Source organism: Pinus tabuliformis, chromosome 3_1 (assembly GCF_031772625.1).
Source record: "Pinus tabuliformis cultivar Carrire ecotype Pingquan chromosome 3_1, CPIR1, whole genome shotgun sequence".
Lineage (NCBI taxonomy): Eukaryota > Viridiplantae > Streptophyta > Pinopsida > Pinales > Pinaceae > Pinus > Pinus tabuliformis.
In genome coordinates this window covers 314,341,655-314,363,961 of record NC_142301.1, presented here as the reverse complement: position 1 = coordinate 314,363,961, position 22,307 = coordinate 314,341,655, and the positions used below count along the sequence as shown (strand labels likewise).

Sequence of the window (22,307 nt, the reverse complement as noted above, 5' to 3'; positions counted from 1 at the left end):
ATTGCGTTGTCGCTGACTCTGCTCTGTGCCAACTGCATTGCTGCCAACACTAGCTTTGTGTTGCTCAGACTCTGGCGCTCCTAGCCACTGCAATTGTCACTCTGACACTCCTCTGCACCAACTGACCCAGTCCATCCTGCTACTTCTGATATGGGCTCCCATAGCAAGGTATTGATCCAAGAGGTGGACTCCTCAAGGATCCTGCCCATCTGCAGTTCTTTTGAACTACAGTACTAGATCACCCCACCTCTCCCTGGAGGTATCTGGGCAACCATGGCAAACTCCTCCTCCTCGATTTTTTTGGCTATAGCCTGCTGATCATGTTTCTCGTCCTTGTCCTTCTTCTTGAGAGGACGGTGTGTAGCGTAGTGACCAAATTCACCACACCGGAAACATTTGATCTTTGAGATATCTTTCTCCTTCTTCTGTTGCTCCTGCTACCACTTTGATGCAAGGATGCATTCCCTTCCTCCTCCTTAGGCTTCGTCCCACTATTGTTGCCACCATCAAGTTTGCACTTGACTAAGTCTCGCCTCATCTCTTCCTGCTAAAGGGCGGCCCACATTCCCTCCCAATCCAGCAATTTCTCTCTGCCCAAGATACTCTAGACAAACACTTGCCATTTTTCTGAGACTGAATTCAGGGCCAACCTTACCATCTCTGTAGGTTGAGGTGATGACCTTACAACTGCCAACTGATCTCGAACTTCCTGAAGCTTCGATAGGAACGGATCAATGCGTTCCCCCTTCTGCATCCTCGCAGATCTCATTTTGTCCACCAAGTACATCTTTCGTTGCTCGAAATATCCCTAATATAACGTAGCCAAGGCATCCCACATCTCATTGGTAGTCCCTTTGCTAGCAATGTGACATACAACATGATCCCTCACTCCATCGAGGATCAACCGCTTGGCCTTTGCCAATTCAGCCTTGTACTTCTTAAGTGGATCTGGATCTGCAGGTTCAGCTACCACAATATCAACATAGGCTTTGAGATTATGCTCATCTAGAAGGTAGGATATCCTAGCCTTCCAGATCACATAGTTGAATGCTTCGTCCAACCGATCTTGATCTCTCAGCCCATTTGCTTCCATCTCTGCCAACAAAATGTCAAACTGCCTCCTCTCTCCTCTTCACTGTTGCTAGGCTGGCCTAAGCACTCCCTGCTGGAGTTAGTAGATCTGCTCCTCTCTTCTGTTGCTCAGCAAATGAGAAATCGAATTCCCTAGCCAAATAGTGTTTCCTTCCCTCTTCTGACGTTTTTCTACCCCAGCAATTGCTGCAGAAAACTGCGTCTCACCAGAAAATCGCTCTGCGCTGAATCTACTACTGCGCTACACTCTTTGCCGCTGACAAATCTCGATCTGGAAATCTTACCTCTCTATCAACTCACTCAGAGAGAGATTTTCCTTGAGAATCTTGCCCTCTTGGCCTGGACTGCATAATCCCTCTAGGGATTCGATCTATTGCCTACGCAGCACTTTGTTCTCCCTCCTTCTCTTCAGCATTGGGCTCTTCTGATCTGCTCTCTTGCTTGAACTGCACTCTGATACCATGTGAAAATTCGAGAATCCCCGAATCACTACTACAGCACACTGATATTACTTCTACTTGTTAATTCATGCAAGTCATTCACTATGTTCTGTTGTAAATATTGAAGTAAATACAGTTGCAGCTTACACTGCTTTACATTACATGCGGAAACAAGAATCTGACCAAGAAAGAAATAACACACACAAGTGGCACCGTTGTTTTTGGACCAATGCCCCGGAAAAACCCAATGCAGAAAAACCGATGCAGTCGCTGAGGGTTTGTATTATTATGCAGTAGTTTCTGAATACAATCCGGGATATGGTACAACGAGGAGCAATAAGGCTCCATCACATTGGGATTGATGAGCAGGTCGTTGATATTCCGACAAAGCCCCTGGGGAAGGTCAAGTTTTTGGCCTTCCGAGAACGACTTAGAGTCGTGGAGAGACCCTCTTATCAGGGTCCTGTATGATAGGGACATTGAGCTCTGGGAGCTCCGGGGGGCTTGGGGTACTTCTTGGAGCGATGAGCAACCATAGGGTGAGTCGTTCAGCCGTCCCCTAGTGGTTTGTTGTGTATATTCTAAGTGGTTCAACTTTCCCCTGTGATACCCCTTGGCAACATGTAGGCAGGATGAGTGGTTCTTCCTTCTCCTGTTGAGACATCCTACCCATGCAATCTGGGACTCATGGGAAGTACCTCTCATCTGGCCAATGAGTAGAGAAATGAGGATAGGGACCATAGTACTATCGATGGACGCATCGTGTACTACTGTACTCCCTATGCTAGGATGACCGATATTGATCTGGGATCAATGGAACTGACTTCGGGTCAATAAGAGTGGTATGAGACACTCTTTTTTATTTAGGACTGACTTCGGGTCAGTAGAGAATGGTATGATACATTCTCGATCACTTCTTATTCTTCATAGTTTAGCAGAGCAGTGCATTGATGGCAGAGATAGTACAGATTGGCAGATGGATTAGCAGATGGAGTTCTCCCTAGTTGAGAGGGAGTGTTATAATTGGCAGCTAGGGCCAAACTCCGCATAGGTCATCTTATTTATGACAGCTGATATTTTTCTTGCATTCCTCTCTCCGAGAGGTGTAGGATTGATCTAGAGATCATCCGATTCCGACATCTACAAATGAAGTTATGAATTTATTTTGATTATGGACAAATTGTCAAGATCGGCCAGCAAACTTATGTAGGATCAGAAGCCCAACAGTGATGTCTAATCATCCTCAACATTTGCTATAAATACATGATGCCTTAGCCTCATTTGGACACACTCATCTCCACACTTCTCTCTCTCTCTCTCCTCATTGATTGGGTGCAGATTTCTGGGCCTCTCTCTCTCTCCACATGTCCGAAATTTCAGGAGACCGAATTTTTTGACAGTTTGACCATGTGTTGACCAACAGCATTCACCTGTTTGACTACGTTTTTGGGTGAGATATTTCTGTTTGGGCAGGCTGCATTTTTGGGCACAGAAATTGAGGTCAAATGTTGACTTTGACCAGCATTGACTGCAGCTAGGGCTGACCGCAGGGTTGGCTGTTTGACCAAGTTTGACTGGACTGTTTTGGGCTGTTTTGAGGGCTGATTCATCTTGTTGTTTGGAGGCCGAAGTTGACTGAAGTTGACCAAATTGTTGAGGGTCAAATCTGCCCTGTTGACTAGCGTTGACTTTTCTGGTTAGGGCTCTTTTACTGCTGTTACAAAATATCAGATTTGTAAATTGTACTATCTCTCTCTGTTGAACTATTGAAGACTATAAGAAGATTTGATCAAGGGTTTCCCCACATTGGGGTTTGTCCTTGGCTGGTGCCACATCTTGTGTCCTCTTGTCTTGGCTTGTCTTCTACTATTTATATTTATGTTCTATCTACATTTTACTATCATGTTGATGTGATTGCTAATTTGAATATTGATACTAGGCTATTAAAGAAATTGAAGTAAAATTGCTCTAAAGCATACAACATACCATTTTGCCTAAAATTAACAATATTTACATTTATTTTTATTTATTTACTTGTTATGAATTATATTCGTAACATTGCCCCTTCCTTCAGAAGCTTTGTCCTCAAAGCTTAATCGCTAATAATTTTTTCCTTGCCCATGTCCTTCCAGTATGAGTAAGTCATCGGTACTATTCTCTTGATGATCTGTAAACTATCGTGGATATTCCATTGGACAGTTCGTCACAACCAGTGTTGTCGCGATAAAATCGCGATTTTATCGGAAAATCGCGATTTTTTCGCAAATCCGATTTTATCGCGATTTTTATCGATAAAAATCGGCACTTTTTTTTATAGGCGATTTTTTCGAAAAAATCGCGATTTTTTCGGTAAAAATCGCCAGAGGCGCGGGCAGCGGGCGTTTTATATGGAAAATCGATTTTTATTTTATTTCATTGAGCAGTCCGCGCGGAGGAGGAGGAGAAGAAGTGAGGGAGAGGGTTGCCGTCGGATTTGGGAGCGAATCCAAGCGATTTTAGGAGGAATCCAAGCCAAGATCACCAATTTGTCCATAAACCAGGTATGTAGATTAATTTTTTTTTGTTTTGCTTCTATAAAAACTTTGTTTTTCATTGTTTTTAAAGAATTTTTGGAAATTTTTCATTGATTTGGGATGGGTTATTTGTTATGACTATGAGAACCAATTTTTTATTTTTATTTTCTCATTTTCTTTAAACATTGTTTATTTTTTTTGAATTTTCATTGTTTTTTTGCATTTGCCATTGGCATTTGGTTGGGTAACTTGGGTTTAGAAATTGGGATTTTGGAAATAATTAACTTGTAATTTTGCAAATGCTAAATTGTAATTTGTATTATGTAATCCTAAATTCCTATTTCCTAATCCTTATTTTTAATTTTTTCCATAGGTTTGCAAATTCAAAATTCAAAAACAAACATGCCAAGGAAATTGGATCCTTTCTGGGAATATGGTGACCCTAAAACTCCGAATGATAGACAAAACTTGTATTGCAAGTTGTGTGGAAAGGAGATATTCGGGGGGGTGTACAGGTTGAAGTTCCACCTTGCACAAATCCCTGGACGTGATGTGGTGCCCTGTCCTAATACAAATGCTGAAATTATCCGAAAAGCCATGAGAGCATTGGGAGAATTAGAGCACTCTAAAGAGGCCAAAGAAGAACTCAAAAGGCAACTAAAAAGGTCAGCTGAAGGAAGTGGGCCAAGTGGCACTGGTTCTACTGCAGCGTCAGTCAATCCGGTAGCTGCATCATCATTTTTTGTTCCTCGAACCACACCTGGTGCACAACCAACTATCGGTTCAATGATGAAAAGAACTGAAAAAGAACAAGCTGACAAGTTGATGACAAAATTTCTCCTCTGGAGTGATATTCCTTTCAGCATTGTAAGGAATAATCCATTTTTCCAACCTACTGTTGATGCTATTGCCAGTGTTGGCTCGGGGTACAAAATCCCTTCTCTTCATGATTTCAGAGGCCGGCTTCTTCAAGATGAAAAGCGTGACTGCACCCAAAGATTGGAGGATTTTAGGGAATCCTGGGCACAAACAGGATGCACTGTTATGTCAGATGGTTGGACTGACCAAAAGGGGAGAACCCTTATAAACTTCTTGGTTAGTTGTCCCAGGGGGACTATGTTTATCAAATCTATTGATGCAACTCATCAAATCAAAGATGCAAAAAATTTATGTGATTTGCTGGATGTGTTTATTTTGGAGGTGGGTGCAGAAAATGTTGTCCAAGTCATAACGGACAACGCTGCAAATTATGTTGCTGCTGGTAGAATGCTTATGGACAGGCATCCTACTTTATTTTGGACACCTTGTGCTGCCCATTGTATTGATTTGATGTTAGAGGACATAGGGAAAATTCCCTTTGTCAAAGAGGCTGTTGACTCATCAAAAACCATCACAAAATTTATTTACAATCACACATCTGTGCTTAGCTTGATGAGAAAATGCACCAACAACAAAGAGTTGGTGCGCCCCGCCATTACACGGTTTGCGACGAGTTTCATATCTCTTCAATCCCTCTTGAAATCTATGTGGGATTTGAAGAGAATGTTTGTTTCAGAGGAGTGGCGTTCTTCGCCAATGAGCCGCAAACCAGAAGGAGAGGCCGTCTGCAGACTTGTTTCATACCAAGAAGACTTCTGGGCGGGAGTGCAGGAGGTGTGCGCTGTCACTGAACCTTTGGTAAAGGTTCTTCGGTTGGTAGATGGTGAGAAGCCCGCAATGGGCTATTTGTATGAAGCCATGGACAGGGCCAAAGAAGCCATTCGGTCCTACTATGATGACAAGGGAGATGATGGGTTCCAGAGACAACTCCTTCTATGGAACGTCATTGATGAGCGATGGAACAAAACACTCCATCGTCCCATTCATGCTGCTGGGCTTTTCCTGAACCCTGCATTTTCTTATGCATGTGGGTTTGATTTTGATGCTGAGATCATGGATGGATTATTAACCTGTGTCCAGAAGATGGTGAGAACTCCAGAACAACGTATGGAGATCTCTAAACAAATTGAGACGTATAAGATGTCAGGTGGCACATTTGGCTTTGATATGGCTATCTTTGATAGGACGGCCAAAATGCCAGGTATTTTTTAGTTTGTAACTTTGTTTCAAATTTCATTGTCTCTTCAAATTCCATTTTTTTCTTATGTTTATTTGTAATTTTGTTGTAGCCGCATGGTGGAAGATGTATGGTGGCAGAGTACCCCTTTTGCAAAAGCTTGCCATACGCATCCTCAGCCAAACATGCAGCTCCTCGGGATGTGAGCGCAATTGGAGTGTATTTGAAAAAATACACAACAAGAAGCGCAATAGGTTAACAACTTAACACTTAAACATTTAAAATATTGCAAATTTCCAAATAAATTTTTGAATTCATTAAACAATATTTTTTTTTATAATATTAATTATTAATTATTATTTCATGAACTTTGTACAGGTTGGAGTCCCGTAGACTTAATGACATGGTCTATGTCTACTACAATCTTCGATTGTGGGTGAGGCAACTAGACAAGACACCTGATATGGAAGCCATCTCATTGCATGAGATTGACACCACTGCTGAATGGAGGGTTGAGACCGAGAGGCCTCTCATGGATCCCACTGAGGATTGGTTAGTGCAGGATGAGGGGGAGGAGGAGGGGGAGGAGGAGGAGGAGGAGGAGGAGCAGGAGCAGGAGCAGGGGGAGGAGGAGGAGGAGTTGGAGGAGCAGGAGGAGGAGGTGACACCGCCTACCCGGGCTACCACTAGAGGACGTGGTCTCTGTCTACCTACAGTAGCTGCTACTTCTACAGCTACTTCTTCAGCTTCTAGAGCACGTCAGACTCCACTGCCATTTCCACCACCACAGGCACCAGCATCTTCATCTAGGGGGAAAGGGAAAGCAGTGACATTTTCTCGCAAGAGGGGCAGAGGAAATCAATAGGATTAGAGTCTTAGACTTTGATTTTATTGTATATGACATTATGACATGATGAGATACATTATCATATTTTTTGTTGATATTTTGAGGCTGAGTTGGGACTCAGGACTTACTATTCAGGACATGATTCAATGTTATGTGTGATTTTAGCGCTAGAAATGATATTAAACATCTTATATATTAGTTTTTTTATCATATTTATGTGTCAATGTATTTATTTTATGTTGTAGATGGTTTAGATATTAAAAAAATTAAAAAAAATGAAAAAAAATGAATATTTTTGTGCCAAACGATTTTTTCCCGATTTTTTCCGATTTTTTCCCGATTTTAACGATTTTTCCGATTTTTTCCCGGCGCCGATTAAATCCCGATCGCGCTTTTAACAACATTGGTCACAACAGAGCTGATAATATTATATTAAAATCTGAGATTCTACACTATTACAGTTTTATTTAATTTCTAGATCTATAAAATTAATTGTAATTAGTGCATGCATGTAAAAGTAACTCAAGCAGAAAAGTAGAGAATGACAAAATAAGCTCAGATACACATAATACACAAGATATGCTCTCTGGAAAACCCTTTCGGGAGAAAACCCAGCTGGAAGGTGAGGTGGCTTCTCTCTCTTTCTCTGTCAGGAAATATGATTGCAGATACAAAGAAGTAATGTTTGTGGCCCATGGGCTGCTACTGTGCACAGATCCTCTCTGTGTGCTCTACCTCCTATCTCTCCTGGCTATCTTTGCTGAACTATGGAACAAAATGCTCTCGAAAGAATGGAATGTCTCTTCCTTCTAGTGGTCTGGTTTTAACATAGCCCGATAGCCTACTAGTGATTAATTTTGACTACATCAACTCTTAACTAGAGTTATAAAATAGACTCTTCTAGAGTCTTTTACATCACAAACACGTGGTTAGCCCTTTTTTCATAAATAATGGGGGCTGACGCGGCATCCTCCCGAACTATAGGTGTGAAATTAGGAAGGTCAACTTCCGAGCGGCATAACTTTTGTATACAGACTCCGATTGACGCGGTTCTTGTGACGTTGGAAAGCTTTTTGTGTGTAGAATAACATGAAAAGTTGTTGCACTTTGGCGGCAAAGTTTTACCCCCAAAAAATGTCGTTTGATGCCTCAAAACGCTCCCGGAAGGTGTCAGACCCTGTTTCGCCAAACTAGGTCCCGCCGGTAAAAACGGTCCGGTGAGCTGATTCCTCCACTTTTTTCACTCCAAATGCATCGAGATGGATGACAAAAATATAATGATCCAATTCAGATCACACCTTCCCATTTTGGGAGGCTTTTAGTCCCCAAAAGCTTTTATTGAATGAGGTGAGGAAATTCTTCCTCCACCTTCTCTCTAGTGTACCATTTAGCTTTGCCTGGAAGTTGTCCCTTCAACCCAATCTACCAAAGGTCTTGTTACCCTTGTCTTGTAGTTCTGGACCTCTTATGCAAAATGGTATCTTTTGTCAACTTTGCCTGAACGTCTAGTGCCAAATCCTCCACAGAAGATAGGACTTGTTCCTCTTCCTAATCTAGCATGGAAGGCTCATATAGTTTCAAATTCTCCACATTTACAACTGAGTAAATGCACATATATGGTGGTAAACTGAGTCGATAGGCATTATCACCCACCTTTTCCAGTATCTCAAAGGGACCATACCTTAGAGCCTTGATTTTCTTACTAGACCCCTGCAGCCTCTCCTTGTTCAACTGTAGCCATACTCTGTCTCCCACCTTGAATGATTTCTCTGTTCTGTGTTGATCATGCCTAGCCTTATACTTCACCTGCGACTTTTGCAGTGTTTCCTGTACCTGTAGATGGATCTGCCTGATCTTCTCTATAAATTTTTCAACCCTCAAAGCATCTCCTGTAATGTCTTCCTTCACTCCTCCTTGTTGCCCATATGCAATATCCAAAGGTGAAGGTGGCAAATATCCAAAACAAGTTTCAAATGGGGACTTTCTTGTAGAAGTGTGGATTGCTCTATTATAAGAATGTTGTATATATACCAGATTTTCATCCCAGGTCTTCAGATGCTTCTGGTTGTAACCCCTCAGAAGTTGCACCAAAGTCCTATTGACTACTTTTGTCTGCCCATCTGTCTGTGGATGGAATGTTGTAGATCTCTTCAACTTCATGTCCATCTTCTCCCACAATGTAGTCCAGAATGCACTGAGAAATCTTGTATCCCTGTCTGAAATGATGCTCCTTGGTATCCCAAAGTGTACCCAGACCTGTCCAAAGAACAAGTTTGTTGCTTCTTATCTATTGATGGTCTTTTTACAGGGCATCAGAACACACATCTTGTTGAACCTGTCAATTACCACGAATAGATAGTCATGTCCCTTCCTAGTTGTCGGTAAGCCTCCCACAAAGTCCATGGAAATGCTTTCCCAAGGACAAGTAGGTACAGGTAAGGGATGATACAGACCCTATTTCTTGTTGCTAGGCTTTTTGGTACAACAAAGCATGCATCCTCTTATGAACCTAGCTACTTGTTCTTGCATCTTGGGCCAATACACATACCTCTGCAAGTTAACCACGATCTTCCCTACACCAAAGTGCCCTGCAACTTTGGAGGTGTGAGCCTCTCTGATCAGCTGCAAACGCTAACCTTTAGGAACACATAGCTTATCCAGCTTGTAGAGTAACCATCCTGGAGATGGTAGTCAATGGTGTTGTCGCCATCATGCACATGACTCTGACTCTGCAACTACTGATAAACCTCCTTGAAGTCCTCATCTTCTGAATATGCTTCTCTATATGCATCATGTGTGAATGGCTCCATGTGCATAAGAGTCCCCAAAGCTGTAATCTTTGATGTGGGTGGCCTTGAAAGCATATCAGCCAACTTGTTTGTGTTGCCCTTCTTATCCTTTATCACCAAATGAAACCACTGTAAAAAACCCATCCACTTGTAATGCCTGGTCTGTTGTAGCTTATTCTGGGCTTGCAGGTACTGTAACAGCTGGTGATCCATGTGGATTATTGTCTCCTTTCCCATCAGATAGTGCTTCCACTTCTTCACAGCTTGCACCATGGCATAGAGCTCCTTATCGTAGGTAGGGTAGTTAAGAACTGGCCCATGAAATACTTCATAATGGTAGAAAACGGGCCTTCCTCCTTGCATCAAGACAGCTCCCATAGCATACCCACTCGCATTTGTCTCCACTTCAAAAGCGTCGTTGCAAGTTTGGTAATGCGATCTTCTTCTTTAACTCATCGAAAGCCTTCTGCTGCCCTTTTCCCCACCGAAAACTCTTGCCACTTACTGTTATGGCGTGGAGCGGCACTGCTACTGTTGAAAACGAGGCTATGAATTTCCTCAGGTACTGTGTTGCTCCAATGAAACTCCTAACCTCAGTAACATTAGTAGGCATCGGCCATTTCATGATGGCCTCCATCTTGGAAGGATCTATCTTCAATTCTCCTCCACCAATCACATATCCCAAATACACCAAGGACTGTTGTGCAAACTCGCACTTCTTGAGATTTGCTAGCAGTTGGTGCTTCTTCAATGTTTCCAGCACCTGCGTCAAATGTGAAATATGCTCCTCCCAAGTAGCACTATATACCAGTATATCATCCAAATAGACAATAACAAATGAATCTATAAAAGGGCATAGTACATCATTCATTAATCTCATAAATGTAGTTGGTGCATTACATAGGCCAAATGGCATAACTAACCACTCATACAAACCTTGCCTAGTTTTGAAGGCGGTCTTCCATGTATCTTCTTCTTTGACTCGAACCTAGTGATATCCAAACTTCAAGTCCAGCTTGGTGAAATACTTTTCTTGCTGCAACTAATCTAGCAAATCATCTATCCTGGGCAGGGGGTATCTGTTCTTGAGCGTGATTTTATTCAACGCCCTGTAATCTATACACATCCGCCAAGTCCCATCCTTCTTTGGCACAATGATGATGGGTGACCCACATGGTGATGTACTCGGTCAAATGACACCCTGTTCTAGTAGTTGTTGCAACTGTTTCTTCACCTCACTTGCTTCTATAACAGACTGCCTGTACAACCCAATATTTGGCAATGGGGAGTCTGGCAATAGCTAGATCTCGTGCTCCACTTCTCTCTTAGGGGGTAGCCCTTTAGGCTCTCGGAACACGTCCTTGTATGCCTGTAACAACTCCTCCAATTGTTGTTTTTGTTTCTTAGTACACCCCTCTAGGGATGCCTTGCCTCTTATTGACTCCTCTACAAACTGATTTTCTCTTAAGAACAATAAAACATACTTCTTGCTGGAACTAATCAATTTCTTGGCTTGGTTGGCACTTACCAATGAAATTTTCGACTTGCCTTTGTGTGCATTGATGATGAATGATTTTCCATCCTTGATAAGCCGATACTGGTTAGCTCTCCCCATAAATATTTCATCATGCATGTACATGTATGGACTCCCAAACACAACTCCACATACATCAAGGGGAACCACATCCAGATCTACTTCATCAATAAAATCAACACTGATAGAAAATCTAATTTTACACTGTTTTGTTACCTTCAGCTCTGCATCCTTATGTACCCATCCCAGTGGATATGGGTTTGGACAATCACGAACTTCCAGCCCTAACTTCTTGACCAGATCTGTTGCAATGAGATTTGCCTGCGATCCTAAGTCAAACAAAGCATCAATCTCTGTCTTCTTGACTAGTATCTTTACATGGAAAAGTTTGGTCACTTCTTTCTCTTCCTGTTGCTGAAGGCTACTCAAATTCACCTCCTTCTACACTCATATACAGACGATCTTCTCATCCACGTTCGAGCTACTTTCAACTTCGTTGCTTGATTCAGTGACTATGAGATTCTTCTTCTTATTATCTTTCTTCTTGTTCTTCGGATTTAGCTCTGGATGCAACTTCTAGCGCTTCTCCTCTGTATGGCCATTAATGTTGCAGTGGCTGCAGTGGTTCCTAGGATCTTTGCACTAGTGTGTTGTGGTTGTCGTCTTTTTATCCTTTTCCCCTTTTTGCTTCTTCTTCCCCTCCTTAGAAGCGTCTTGTTGCTTATTTTGCTTCGATCCAGTTGATTGCGCTCTTTTCAAGCCTATGTTCTCTAGGTATTGTGCCTATACACAAGCCTCGTCCACTGATTTGGGCTTGAACAACATCACTTGCTCACGCAGATGGCGATGCAGACCCCCTAAATACTTGAGGAGTACATCTGGGTTCTTTGGAGAGATACCCAACATTATAGCCATCTTTCTTAATTTTGTGGTGCACTCTTGCACGCTTTGGCTCGGCTTTTGCCTGAAGTAATGCCACCGGATTTACTAGTCTTCCATGTACCCAATGGGATAAAAACTGTGACTTAACGAGGGTTTTGAAATCCTCCCACTTAGTCACTGGAGGTTCTCCCCCCAACCTCTGGGTTTCTGTGTGGCTCTCCCACCAAGTCAGTGCATGGCCCTCAAATTTCAGCCGCGCGAATGAGATCTTTTGCCCTACCTCAATCTCGTGGACACTGAAATAAACTTCCAGTTGCTACAACCCGTGGTTTAGCGTCAAAGCGTCGATCCCGCTGTGGTATGGCTTGATATCAACTTTTGCTTCCACTTTAAACAGGGATTGCTTCACGACACTCGAACTAGGTTGATCTTTTTCGGCTTCTTTCTTCGGTCGGTAATCTGCGTCTTCCCGATCTCCCGATCCCCCTTCTGATTTGTCCTTTGCATTCAAACCCCCTTCTTCTCCAAATATCCCCAGTTTATTGCTTAGGGCCGCCATGAGGAGGTTTACATTGCGGTTTATATCCGCAACTTGTTCTTCGAGCCGTGAAAACCTCACCTTTGCAGGATCATGAGGTTCGTTTACAGATTCGTCGCCCATGATTAGGGTTTTACGATTTTCGGCCTCGCCGATCTAGATCCCTGCAATCTCCACAAAATACCCAAAGAAACCCGCTCTGATACCAAATGATCTGTAAATTGTCATGGATATTCCAATGGACAGTTCGTCACAACATATCTGATAATATTATATTAAAAATCTGAGATTTTACACTATTACAGTTTTATTTGATTTCTAGATCTGTAAAATTAACTGTAATTAGTGCATGCATGTAAAAGTAAATCACACAGAAGAGTAGAGAACGACAAAATAAGCTCACACACACATAATACACAAGATATGTTCTCTGGGAAACCCTTTCGAGAGAAAACCCAGCTGGAAGGTGAGGTCGCTTCGCTCTCTTTCTCTGTCTAGAAATATGGTTGCAGATACAAAGAAGTAATGTTTGTGGCCTGTGGGCTACTACAGTGCACAGATCCTCTCTATGTGCTCTACCTCCTATCTCTCCTAGCTATCTTTTCTCAACTATGGAACAAAATGCTCTCGAAAGAATGGAATGCCTCTTCCTTCTAGTGGCCCGGTTATAACATAGCTCAATAGCCTACTAGTCGTTAATTTTGACTGCATCAACTCTTAACTAAAGTTACAAAATAGACTCTTATAGAGTCTTTTACATCACAAACACGTGGCTAGCCCCTTTTCCATGAATAATGGGCCCTGACGCGACATCCTCCCAAACTATATGTGTGAAAACAAGAAGGTCAACTTCTGAGTGGCATAACATCTGCATACGGACTCCGATTGATGTGATTTTTGTGTCGTTGGAAAGCTTTATGTGTGTAGAATAGCATGAAAAGGTGTTGCGCTTTGGCGGAAAAGTTTTACCCCCAAAAAACGTCCTTTGATGCCTCAAAACACTCCTGGAAGGTTTTAGACCCTGTTTTGCCAAACTGGGTCCCACTGGTAAAAACAGTCTCATGAGCTGATTCCTCCACTTTTTCCACTCCAAATGCGTCAAGATGGATGACAAAAAATATAATGATCCAATTCGGATCACTTGAAATCATGTTTTTTCAATTTCTCCTTCAAAAAAAAATATATATATATATATATATATATATATATATATATATATATATATTTTAATTTCATATATATATATATATATATATATAATGAAATTAAAATAATAATAATAATATTATATATATATATATATATAATATATATATATAATATTATTATTATTATTTTAATTTCATTATATATATATATATAATATTATTATTATTATTTTAATAACTTTATAAAATTAATTAATAAAGCAACTTTATAATTAAATAAAGTAACCTTATTATAAGTTTTATAAAATTACTTTATAATAATTCATTAATATGTTTTAATTCACCTAATATAATTGTACAGCCATGTCTCTCTTGAAAGGCAAGGTGGTCGCACGGTAGTTGAGATGCTTCCTCGTTATATTCTCTACAGGTAATGGTTTGTCCACATCTGCAAATCTATCATACAAATCTATGGAATTGTCATTAGGTCATGCTTCATATTCTGGCGATCGACAATCTCTGCGAGGCATGTAAGGACTGTGTTACCTACTGCATCTATAATCCCGGCTACAAGAATATCTACGCCTATAATCCTTGTTAGGGCTATGTCGGGTTCGAGTTGATTGACTATTCTTAAATTTTGCAGGCAGAAGAACAGGGATCATTTCATGGACATGCTCCAATAAATTCATGTCATAGCTCCAAGCTAGAGCTGGTTCTTGAACTAGTTTGACATCATTGAACATTTGGTCACGGAGAGAAGCACTAGACGAAGATCCTCCTGAGGATCCTCCATGACTCCCCAAGCGATCCTGGTTTTTGAACAAACTCAGTAGATATATAAACATTTGCACAAGCCCTTACATTAGATATTTGATCATATCGACAGGCAATGTGATGTGGTCTACAAGAAAATTAGCCGCATAGAAAAAGTACAAAATATTGGCTATGATTTTTAGAAAGGTGGAAGGAAGGGTCGCGGTTTTTGCCATTATAAGATATGTAAGAACACAAATGAAATGTTTGTGGTGCAGAAAGCTAGACTCCATCGAAAGAAGACAGAGGCCCAGAGAGTACGATGAGGAATCTTGGTGTTAAGGTGATTCGATTTTTGTTCTATGTTCACATCGAGGATGCAAAGAGTTTTGAGAGATGTTTCATGAAATAAAGAAGTCTCTTCAGACATTAGGGCACGGGAATAAGATATGGAGATGATTTTGCCTAATAATTTTAGGGTTTTTCGTCTGAAAGCAAGATTTGGCGATTTAGGGGTTCGAATTGGAGATTTAGGCGCAGATAATTGAGTTGTTTGCAGGTGTTTGACCAACTTTTATCACTCACCTGATGCATTTCTTTCCCTTCATCGAGAAAACAATGGTGAATTTGTGTGAGCAGTTCTTGAAATTCGAGCATTGATAGGAGGCAAGGATAGGTTGGAATGACATTGCATCCTGTATATTGGGTGCCCATGTTTTCTATCTCTGCTTTAGGCATATCAATGATATGGTTTCTATGTTGGTTGATTTCAGATTCTTCTCCATCCCAAGATGTGCCAATCCATCAAGAAATACAAAGTTAACCTGTGCCATTTGTTTTTCATCATGATGAATGGAAGGCTCAACAAATGCAACCCTTTTTTTGTATTAATTGTTTGAAAGGCGTTTGTTTTTGGTTTCCCAACAGTATTATGATCATCGACAATTTTGCTATTTTTCTTAGAAACCTATGGGCTCTTGGGCTTTAGGCAAAGATTGTGAAGAACCATGCAAATTCATTGATTTTTGCTTATCTTGTAGGTTATCTAACTTCTTGTCTGTGGTCCCCTCACTTCCAATCTTGTCATTTGGCATGGACAAGTGCAAGATTTTAAGTTTGGGAGGAAATTGTTGATGAGCAAATAAACCCATAGTCTTGACGACATCCTCATGTGGAATATTGCTTCTCATGACAGTTAAAGGAACAACGACTTCTACATTGATTCTGCGAAACAAGATAGACTATATTTTGTAGCATTAAGGGGGGTAAGGGTTCTTGAAGGTTTATTTATAGGTCTATTGTCCAATGCTTTTGGTTCCCATACCATGGTATCCCCTTATGTTCCAACACTTCCAGCATCTGTAAAAGAATTAAGTCCATCTTTAGTATCATTGTCATTATAATTTGTGATTGATATAACATTTTCGTGATCTTTTGCGGAATGTAATAATTCTTCGTCAATAACTCTTGTAGATCCATTTCCTTCCTCTCTGTTCTCATCTTCAATTGTTATATAGCCATTTCGATTATCAGCCTTATTTAAGTCCATGTTCTCTTCCATTGTAGCCATTCCTATTCCATCACTGTCATCTTCCTTATTATGGATTTCTGCATAACTTTCATTTAGACATGTTGTAACTTTTGCGCATGTTTTTTCTAATTGCTAAAGCTTTTCTTGAATTTTACTAAACTGCTCAACGTATTCAAGGCGAAAACTTAACGACCTCTTGTGCGGCGAACAACGTTCAAGGACCCACATGGTTATATTGTGTGGCATGGCTCCGAAGCTCCCAGAGCTCAATGCATGCATCATGCAGGACCCTCATAAGAGGGTCTCTCAACGACTCCAAATCATTCTCGAAAAGTCAAGAATTTGACCTTCCCAGGGGCTTTGTCAGAATGTTGGTGACCTGCTCATCTGTACCGATATGATGGAGCCTTATTGCTCCTCGTTGTAACATATCCCGGATAAAGTGGTACCTGATATCGATATGTTTGCAGCGATCATGAAATACAGGATTCTCTGAGGAACTCTGGTTGTGGCACAAGATCACGGTTGTATCCAATGTACATCCAAATAGCTCAATGAAGAGCTTCCGCAACCAGACAGCCTCACAAGAGGCCATACTTGCAGCAATGTACTCTGCCTCAGAGGTGCTCAAAGCCACCGACTTCTGCTTCCTGCTCTTCTGCTTCTTGCTCATTCAGGATATTGAGGCAAATCCCAAAGAGAAACAACACCTAGAAGTGCTCTTTCGGTCCACCACACGGCCTACCCAATCAGCATCGGTATATCCATGTAGTCTCACATCTCCTGCGGTGTATCTCAACCCATGAGTGATTGTGCCACGAAGATATCTCAACAGATTCTTGGCACCAATCCAATGTGAGTGGTGAGGCTCAACCATATGTTGACTCAACGAGTAGACTATGAAACATATATCCGGACGGGAGTTCACCAAGAACATCAATGCTCCTATAAGTTGACGTACTCGGCAGCATTTTGTAAAACAGGTCCGGCAGCACTACCACTTAACTTCTTGAAGTCAAGCTCCATCGGGGTAGTCACGGGCTTGCAGTCCACCATACCGAATCTCTCCAATATCTTCACCACATATTTTCCTTGAGATAGGAAAATATCCCCTAGCTTCTGCCAGACTTCCAGTCCTAGGAAATAGTGCATTAGTCCTAGGTCCTTCATCTCAAACTCGAAAGCCAACTCCCTCTTACATTTGTGAATGAGAGGGTTTGCACCTGTCCGAAAGAGGTCGTCAACATACAGCACCAGTATGAGAGGCTTATCATCTTCAAACTTAGAGTTAAGGTTTGGATCGGCTTCACTTCTAGTGAATCCAAGCTTCATCAAGTAGCTATCAATCCTCTCATACCAAGCTCGAGGTGCTTGCTTCAACCCATAGAGGGCTTTCTTCAACCTTCACACGTGAGATTCCCGATCATGAATCTCAAATCCCTCAGGTTGTTCCATATAGACTTCCTCTTTGATCGAACCATGCAAGAACGCAATCTTGACATCCATCTGATGTAGGTTCCATCCTTGCGAAGCAGCAAGGGCTATGATTGAGCGAATGGTGGTGTATCGGGAAACAGGTGCAAATATCTCGTCATAATCTATACCTTCCTTTTGAGAGAAGCCACGAGCGACAAAACGAGCCTTATACTTTTCAGCACTTCCATCAGCTCCATGCTTTATCTTGTAAAGCCATTTCGAAGTGACAATTGTTTTGTCCTGGGGTCTGGGGACCACATCCCAGACATCGTTCTTCATGATGGACTCGTATTCCTCAGTCATAGCATCCTTCCATACTTGATGCTTCACGGCTTCTGCGAATGATGAGGGCTCATTTTGAATGATCATGCTCATAATGGTCAAGTATCCCTGATACCTGGCCGGCTTCTTACTTTCACGAAAAGTCCCTCTCTAGGTGCAATGTGTCCTTCAGCATCATCAAGTGTCCCCCTAAGCCATGAGGGCCTCTTCCTAGAAGAGGAAGGCTCTTGCGGAGGGGGATCAATAGGGTCCATAGGTTCTTCCACTTCGGGCATCATCTCATCTTTCTTTTCCTCCGGTTTGCTGGTGTCAGCTTCTCTAGTTTTCCTTAGTATAGGAAGATTGTCAACTTTGCTAAGAGCCATATCTTCGTCAAAGGTGACATCATGGCTAATCTCGACTTCCCTTTGACCAGCCACATAGATTCTATAGCCCTTAGTATTTTCGCTATAGCCCACAAAGATTCCCTTCTTTCCAAATGCACCCAATTTATTCCTTTTCACTTTCAGCACATGAAAATATACAGTACTTCCAAAAATTCTAAAATGAGATACATCGGGTTTCTTACCAGTGAACATCTCTTCGGGAGTTTTGGAATCCAATGCTTGATGAGGGCATTGGTTTTGAACATAAACGGCGGTATTTGCAGCTTCGGCCCATAGAAACTTTGGAAGCCTTTGATCATGGAGCATGGAACGAACAGCTTCCAAAATCGTATGGTTCTTCCTTTCCGATTCTGCTCAGGACTGTATGGTGTTGTGGTCTCCCTCTTAATGCCAGCTTCTTTGCAAAACTCATAAAACTCATTGGATTCATACTCGGTCCCATTATCAGTGCTTAAGATCTTGATCTTCTTCTCAGTTTGATTCTCGATCAAGGCTTTTAAGTGACAAAACCAGGAGAACACTTCATCCTTCTTTTTCAAGAAGTATATCCAAGTCTTGCGAGAATAATCATCTATAAAAGTGAGGTAATATAAATATCCTCCCAAAGAGTTCATAGGCATCATACCAGATATGTCGAAGTGAACCAACTGCAATATATCAGAGGTCTTGTTATGGCTTGAGGGGAATGGTCCCCTTCCGAGTTTTCCTTCGGCACACCCCGGACATACACCTTCTTGCTCTACTTTAAACTCAGGCATACCGGTCACCATTTGTCTCACATCAGGTAGAGCCTTATAGTGAAGGTGGGCAAACCTCTGGTGCCATAATTCAGACTAAAGAGTTGTGTTGCAAGACATGACTCCCAACCGACTTCCTCCAACTTGATATAGGGAGTCAACTCGAAACCCAAGAGTGAAAGCATCTTTAAAATTCTTTTTCCATACACATACCTTGCCATCGATGAAGGCCACCTTGTAGCCTTTGCCTTCCATCGCCAAGATGGACACCAAGTTCTTCTTGAGATCAGGTACATATAGGACTTCTTGCAAATGAATTGTGTTACCCTGACTTAATTGAAGAGTAACATTTCCTACACCCTTCACGGGATAGGTGGATTTTTCTCCAAGAATAATTTCCAAGTTGGTCTCCTTCTCTATCAGATTAGAGAGAGCTTCAAGTGCCTTGAGGCACCACTATCAATAAGCCAATTGCCCAACGAGTCTGGAGGAGTAGTAGAGAGGGTCAATATCAGATAATATTCATCTTGCTTATTGTTAACAATGTTAGATTCATACCTGGAGTTTCTTGCCTTCTTGGAGGGTTGACCACTTCCTTGATTTTCGGCATTCCTCTTTCCTTTGCCATTGAACCTGCCCTTCCTTTGATTGTTGTTGGAATTGCCTCGGGAGTGATTTTGATCATCGTCATGAGATGTGTTCTTTCTATCAAGACACTCCCTCGCATAGTGGCCAATTTTGTTGCAAACGAAACATCTTCCTTTCCTTCCACCTTTCGGTCCGACCTTTCCTTTAGATTTTGACCCGGAATTATTTCTCCTTTTAGCATGAGAGGAGAAAGTAGTGGGATTGCCTCTAAAGGCAGGCATTTCCTGCTCTTCCATCCTTGTCTCTTCTTGAATGCATCTCGCCATCAATTCCTCAAATCCTGGAATTACATTATTGTTGAGAAGAGTGGTTCTAAATACATACCATTCAAATGGGAGTCCTCCAAGAGTTGTGATAGTCAGTTCCCTGTCAGGAATGACTTCCCCAATCGATAGGTGATCATTCCTGATCTCAATGATCCTTAAGAAGTAGGACTACATATTCTCGTCTTTGCCCTTCTTAATTTCCTTCAACTTATTCTTAAGGAACAAAACATGATTTGCATCACTAACTTTAAACAAGCTTACCAGAGTATCGTAGATTTCCTTGGAGGTGGTCAGCTCAGAAACGTAGGCCACCAGGCGCTTGTCGATAGAGTCCCGGATGATCTTCTTTGCTTTGACTTCACCCTTGGTCCACTTGTTCCTTGCAACAACTAATGCATTTGATGGACGCTCAATGATTCTGCCTCTCACATGGTCCAACACTTCCTGCTCTTCCAATGTCAAATCGAGAGACATCTTCCATCCGTGATAGTCAAACTTCTCACGGAGCGTGTCTTCAGCGCGGAAGTGTGATGAGGAACCCATGAAGTCTATAGACTCTTCCAATAGTCTTCTTGCTCTTGCTCTTGCTTGGGCTTTGTCTTCACCTCACCTCTGATACCATGTTAATTTATGGTATGTTCTATGCTTAGTGCAATTTACTTCAATTTTTTCTTATTAGCCCAATGTCATTCACTGTTTAGCAATCACATTAACATAAAGTAAAATGCTGATAGAACATAAATAGATTAACAGCAAACACGCCAAGACAAGAAACACTAGATGTGGCAACTAGCCAGGGACAAACCCCAATGTGGGGAAACCCTTTGATCAATTCTTCTATAATCTTCAATAGTTGAGCAAGGAGAGAAATAGTACAAATGTATAGTTCTGTAATTTTATGACAGCAGTAATAAAACCCTAACCAGCACTTTCAAAGTTGGTCAAACAATCCACAAATGACCTTGAGTGAACCTTGGTCAACTCGGCCTTCAACAGCGATGAAGGTCAACCCAAAATAGTCCAAAAGAGATGGTCAAAAGTGGTCAATGCATATGCAGCCCTGCAGTCAACCCTAACCAATCAACATTGGTCAATTCGGTGGTCAAATCAGGTCAATGGATTGTTGTTCAGATCTGCGGCTTGCTTGATGGAGACTCCTCACACTAGGCCAAAGTCAAAACAACCTCCTTGTTGGTCAACGCAGTCAAGCTTAGCTTGTTGCTCCTTGGTCAACCTCAGTCAACGTTGAAACAGACCTACGTCCTCCTCCTATCTGCGTCTTCCTTCTTGTTGTGTCCTTCTTCTCCCGCGTGAGAGATGTTGCTCCTTGTAAACCCAATCGAGTAAGGAGAGAGAGAGAAGAATGTAAGATGAGATGAGATGAGTGAATAATGCCTCAACCTAACTTGTATTTATATGAATCATTGAGGATGTGTGCCACACATTTAGTTGTTGGCCGACCTTGACAATTTGTCAAGTAAATACAAATAAATTCATATCTCCATAAATACTTGTCAGAATCGGATGATTGTTAGATCAATCCTACACCTCTCCACGAGAGGAATCCAAGAAAAATATCAGCTGCCATAAATAAGATGACCCACATGGAGTTTGGCCCTAGTTGCCAATTTTAACATGATGATAATGAAAAGATATGAACAAATAATAATAATAATCCATCACAAGATAATGTCATAATAAGAGAAATCATTTAATTGCCACCTCTTTGGATTTCTCAACATGGTATCAGAGTTATGGTCAAGGTCAAAGGCAGTTTCAAGACCATTTATACATCTTTGAAGCATCCTCAGTGAAAGGTTTTGTTTGCATTTGTCTTGAAGAACATGTCAAAATCAAAATGGATATTTCTGAGCTAATGGAACTAAGATTACAGTGAGCTAGTTCAAGACACCTTGAAGAGGAAGGAGAAGGTTTGGATGTCTCAATTCAGTGATGAGTTTGTGTAACCACAGAAACAAGTGCAGTATAAGTTCGGTGCAAATCTCAGTAGGCAGTTTGATATAACAAGTAATGCATTTTGGTATATCTTGATAAAAAAAACGGATCAATTTTAGTAATAAATTTGTGTAGCAAGTTGAATATGACGTTCGGTGGTAATCGCAGTCACAATCATGTTATAAAGAAAAATCGGGCTCAGTGATGTACGACTGAATCACTGATATAAGGAAGCATTGTTATGGTCATTATGTGCAAGGTCGGAACAGTACATTTTGCCTTCCACTCGTTGAAGAAACAACGGATTGAGTTATCACAAGTCTAAAAGCTCTTCAACATACTTTGACATTATAGTAGCCCTAACCAAATAATACTAGTCATGCATTTGAAGGCAACAAAAAGAGGATTTTCTAAAGAAAAGATATTTATT

At 41.4% G+C, this 22,307-nt stretch overlaps 2 protein-coding genes across 4 annotated transcripts in view; one reads left to right on the top strand and one right to left on the bottom strand.

Moving 5' to 3' along the window:
- LOC149187038 (Protein kinase superfamily protein) overlaps positions 1-22,307 on the bottom strand; it is a 409,207-nt gene that overhangs the window by 277,979 nt on the left and 108,921 nt on the right. The gene's annotated exons all lie outside the window — the stretch shown is intronic.
- On the top strand, positions 5,260-6,572 carry LOC149187039 (uncharacterized). Its single transcript, XM_089412725.1, has 2 exons — positions 5,260-6,355; positions 6,480-6,572. The coding sequence occupies exon 1, from the start codon at positions 5,312-5,314 to the stop codon at positions 6,134-6,136; it is 825 nt and encodes a 274-aa protein (XP_089268851.1). The 5' UTR covers positions 5,260-5,311; the 3' UTR covers positions 6,137-6,355; positions 6,480-6,572.

Excerpts from the sequence above, each read along its gene's own strand:
- LOC149187039 (XM_089412725.1), top strand. The coding sequence starts at position 5,312 with ATGCTTATGGACAGGCATCCTACTTTATTTTGGACACCTTGTGCTGCC.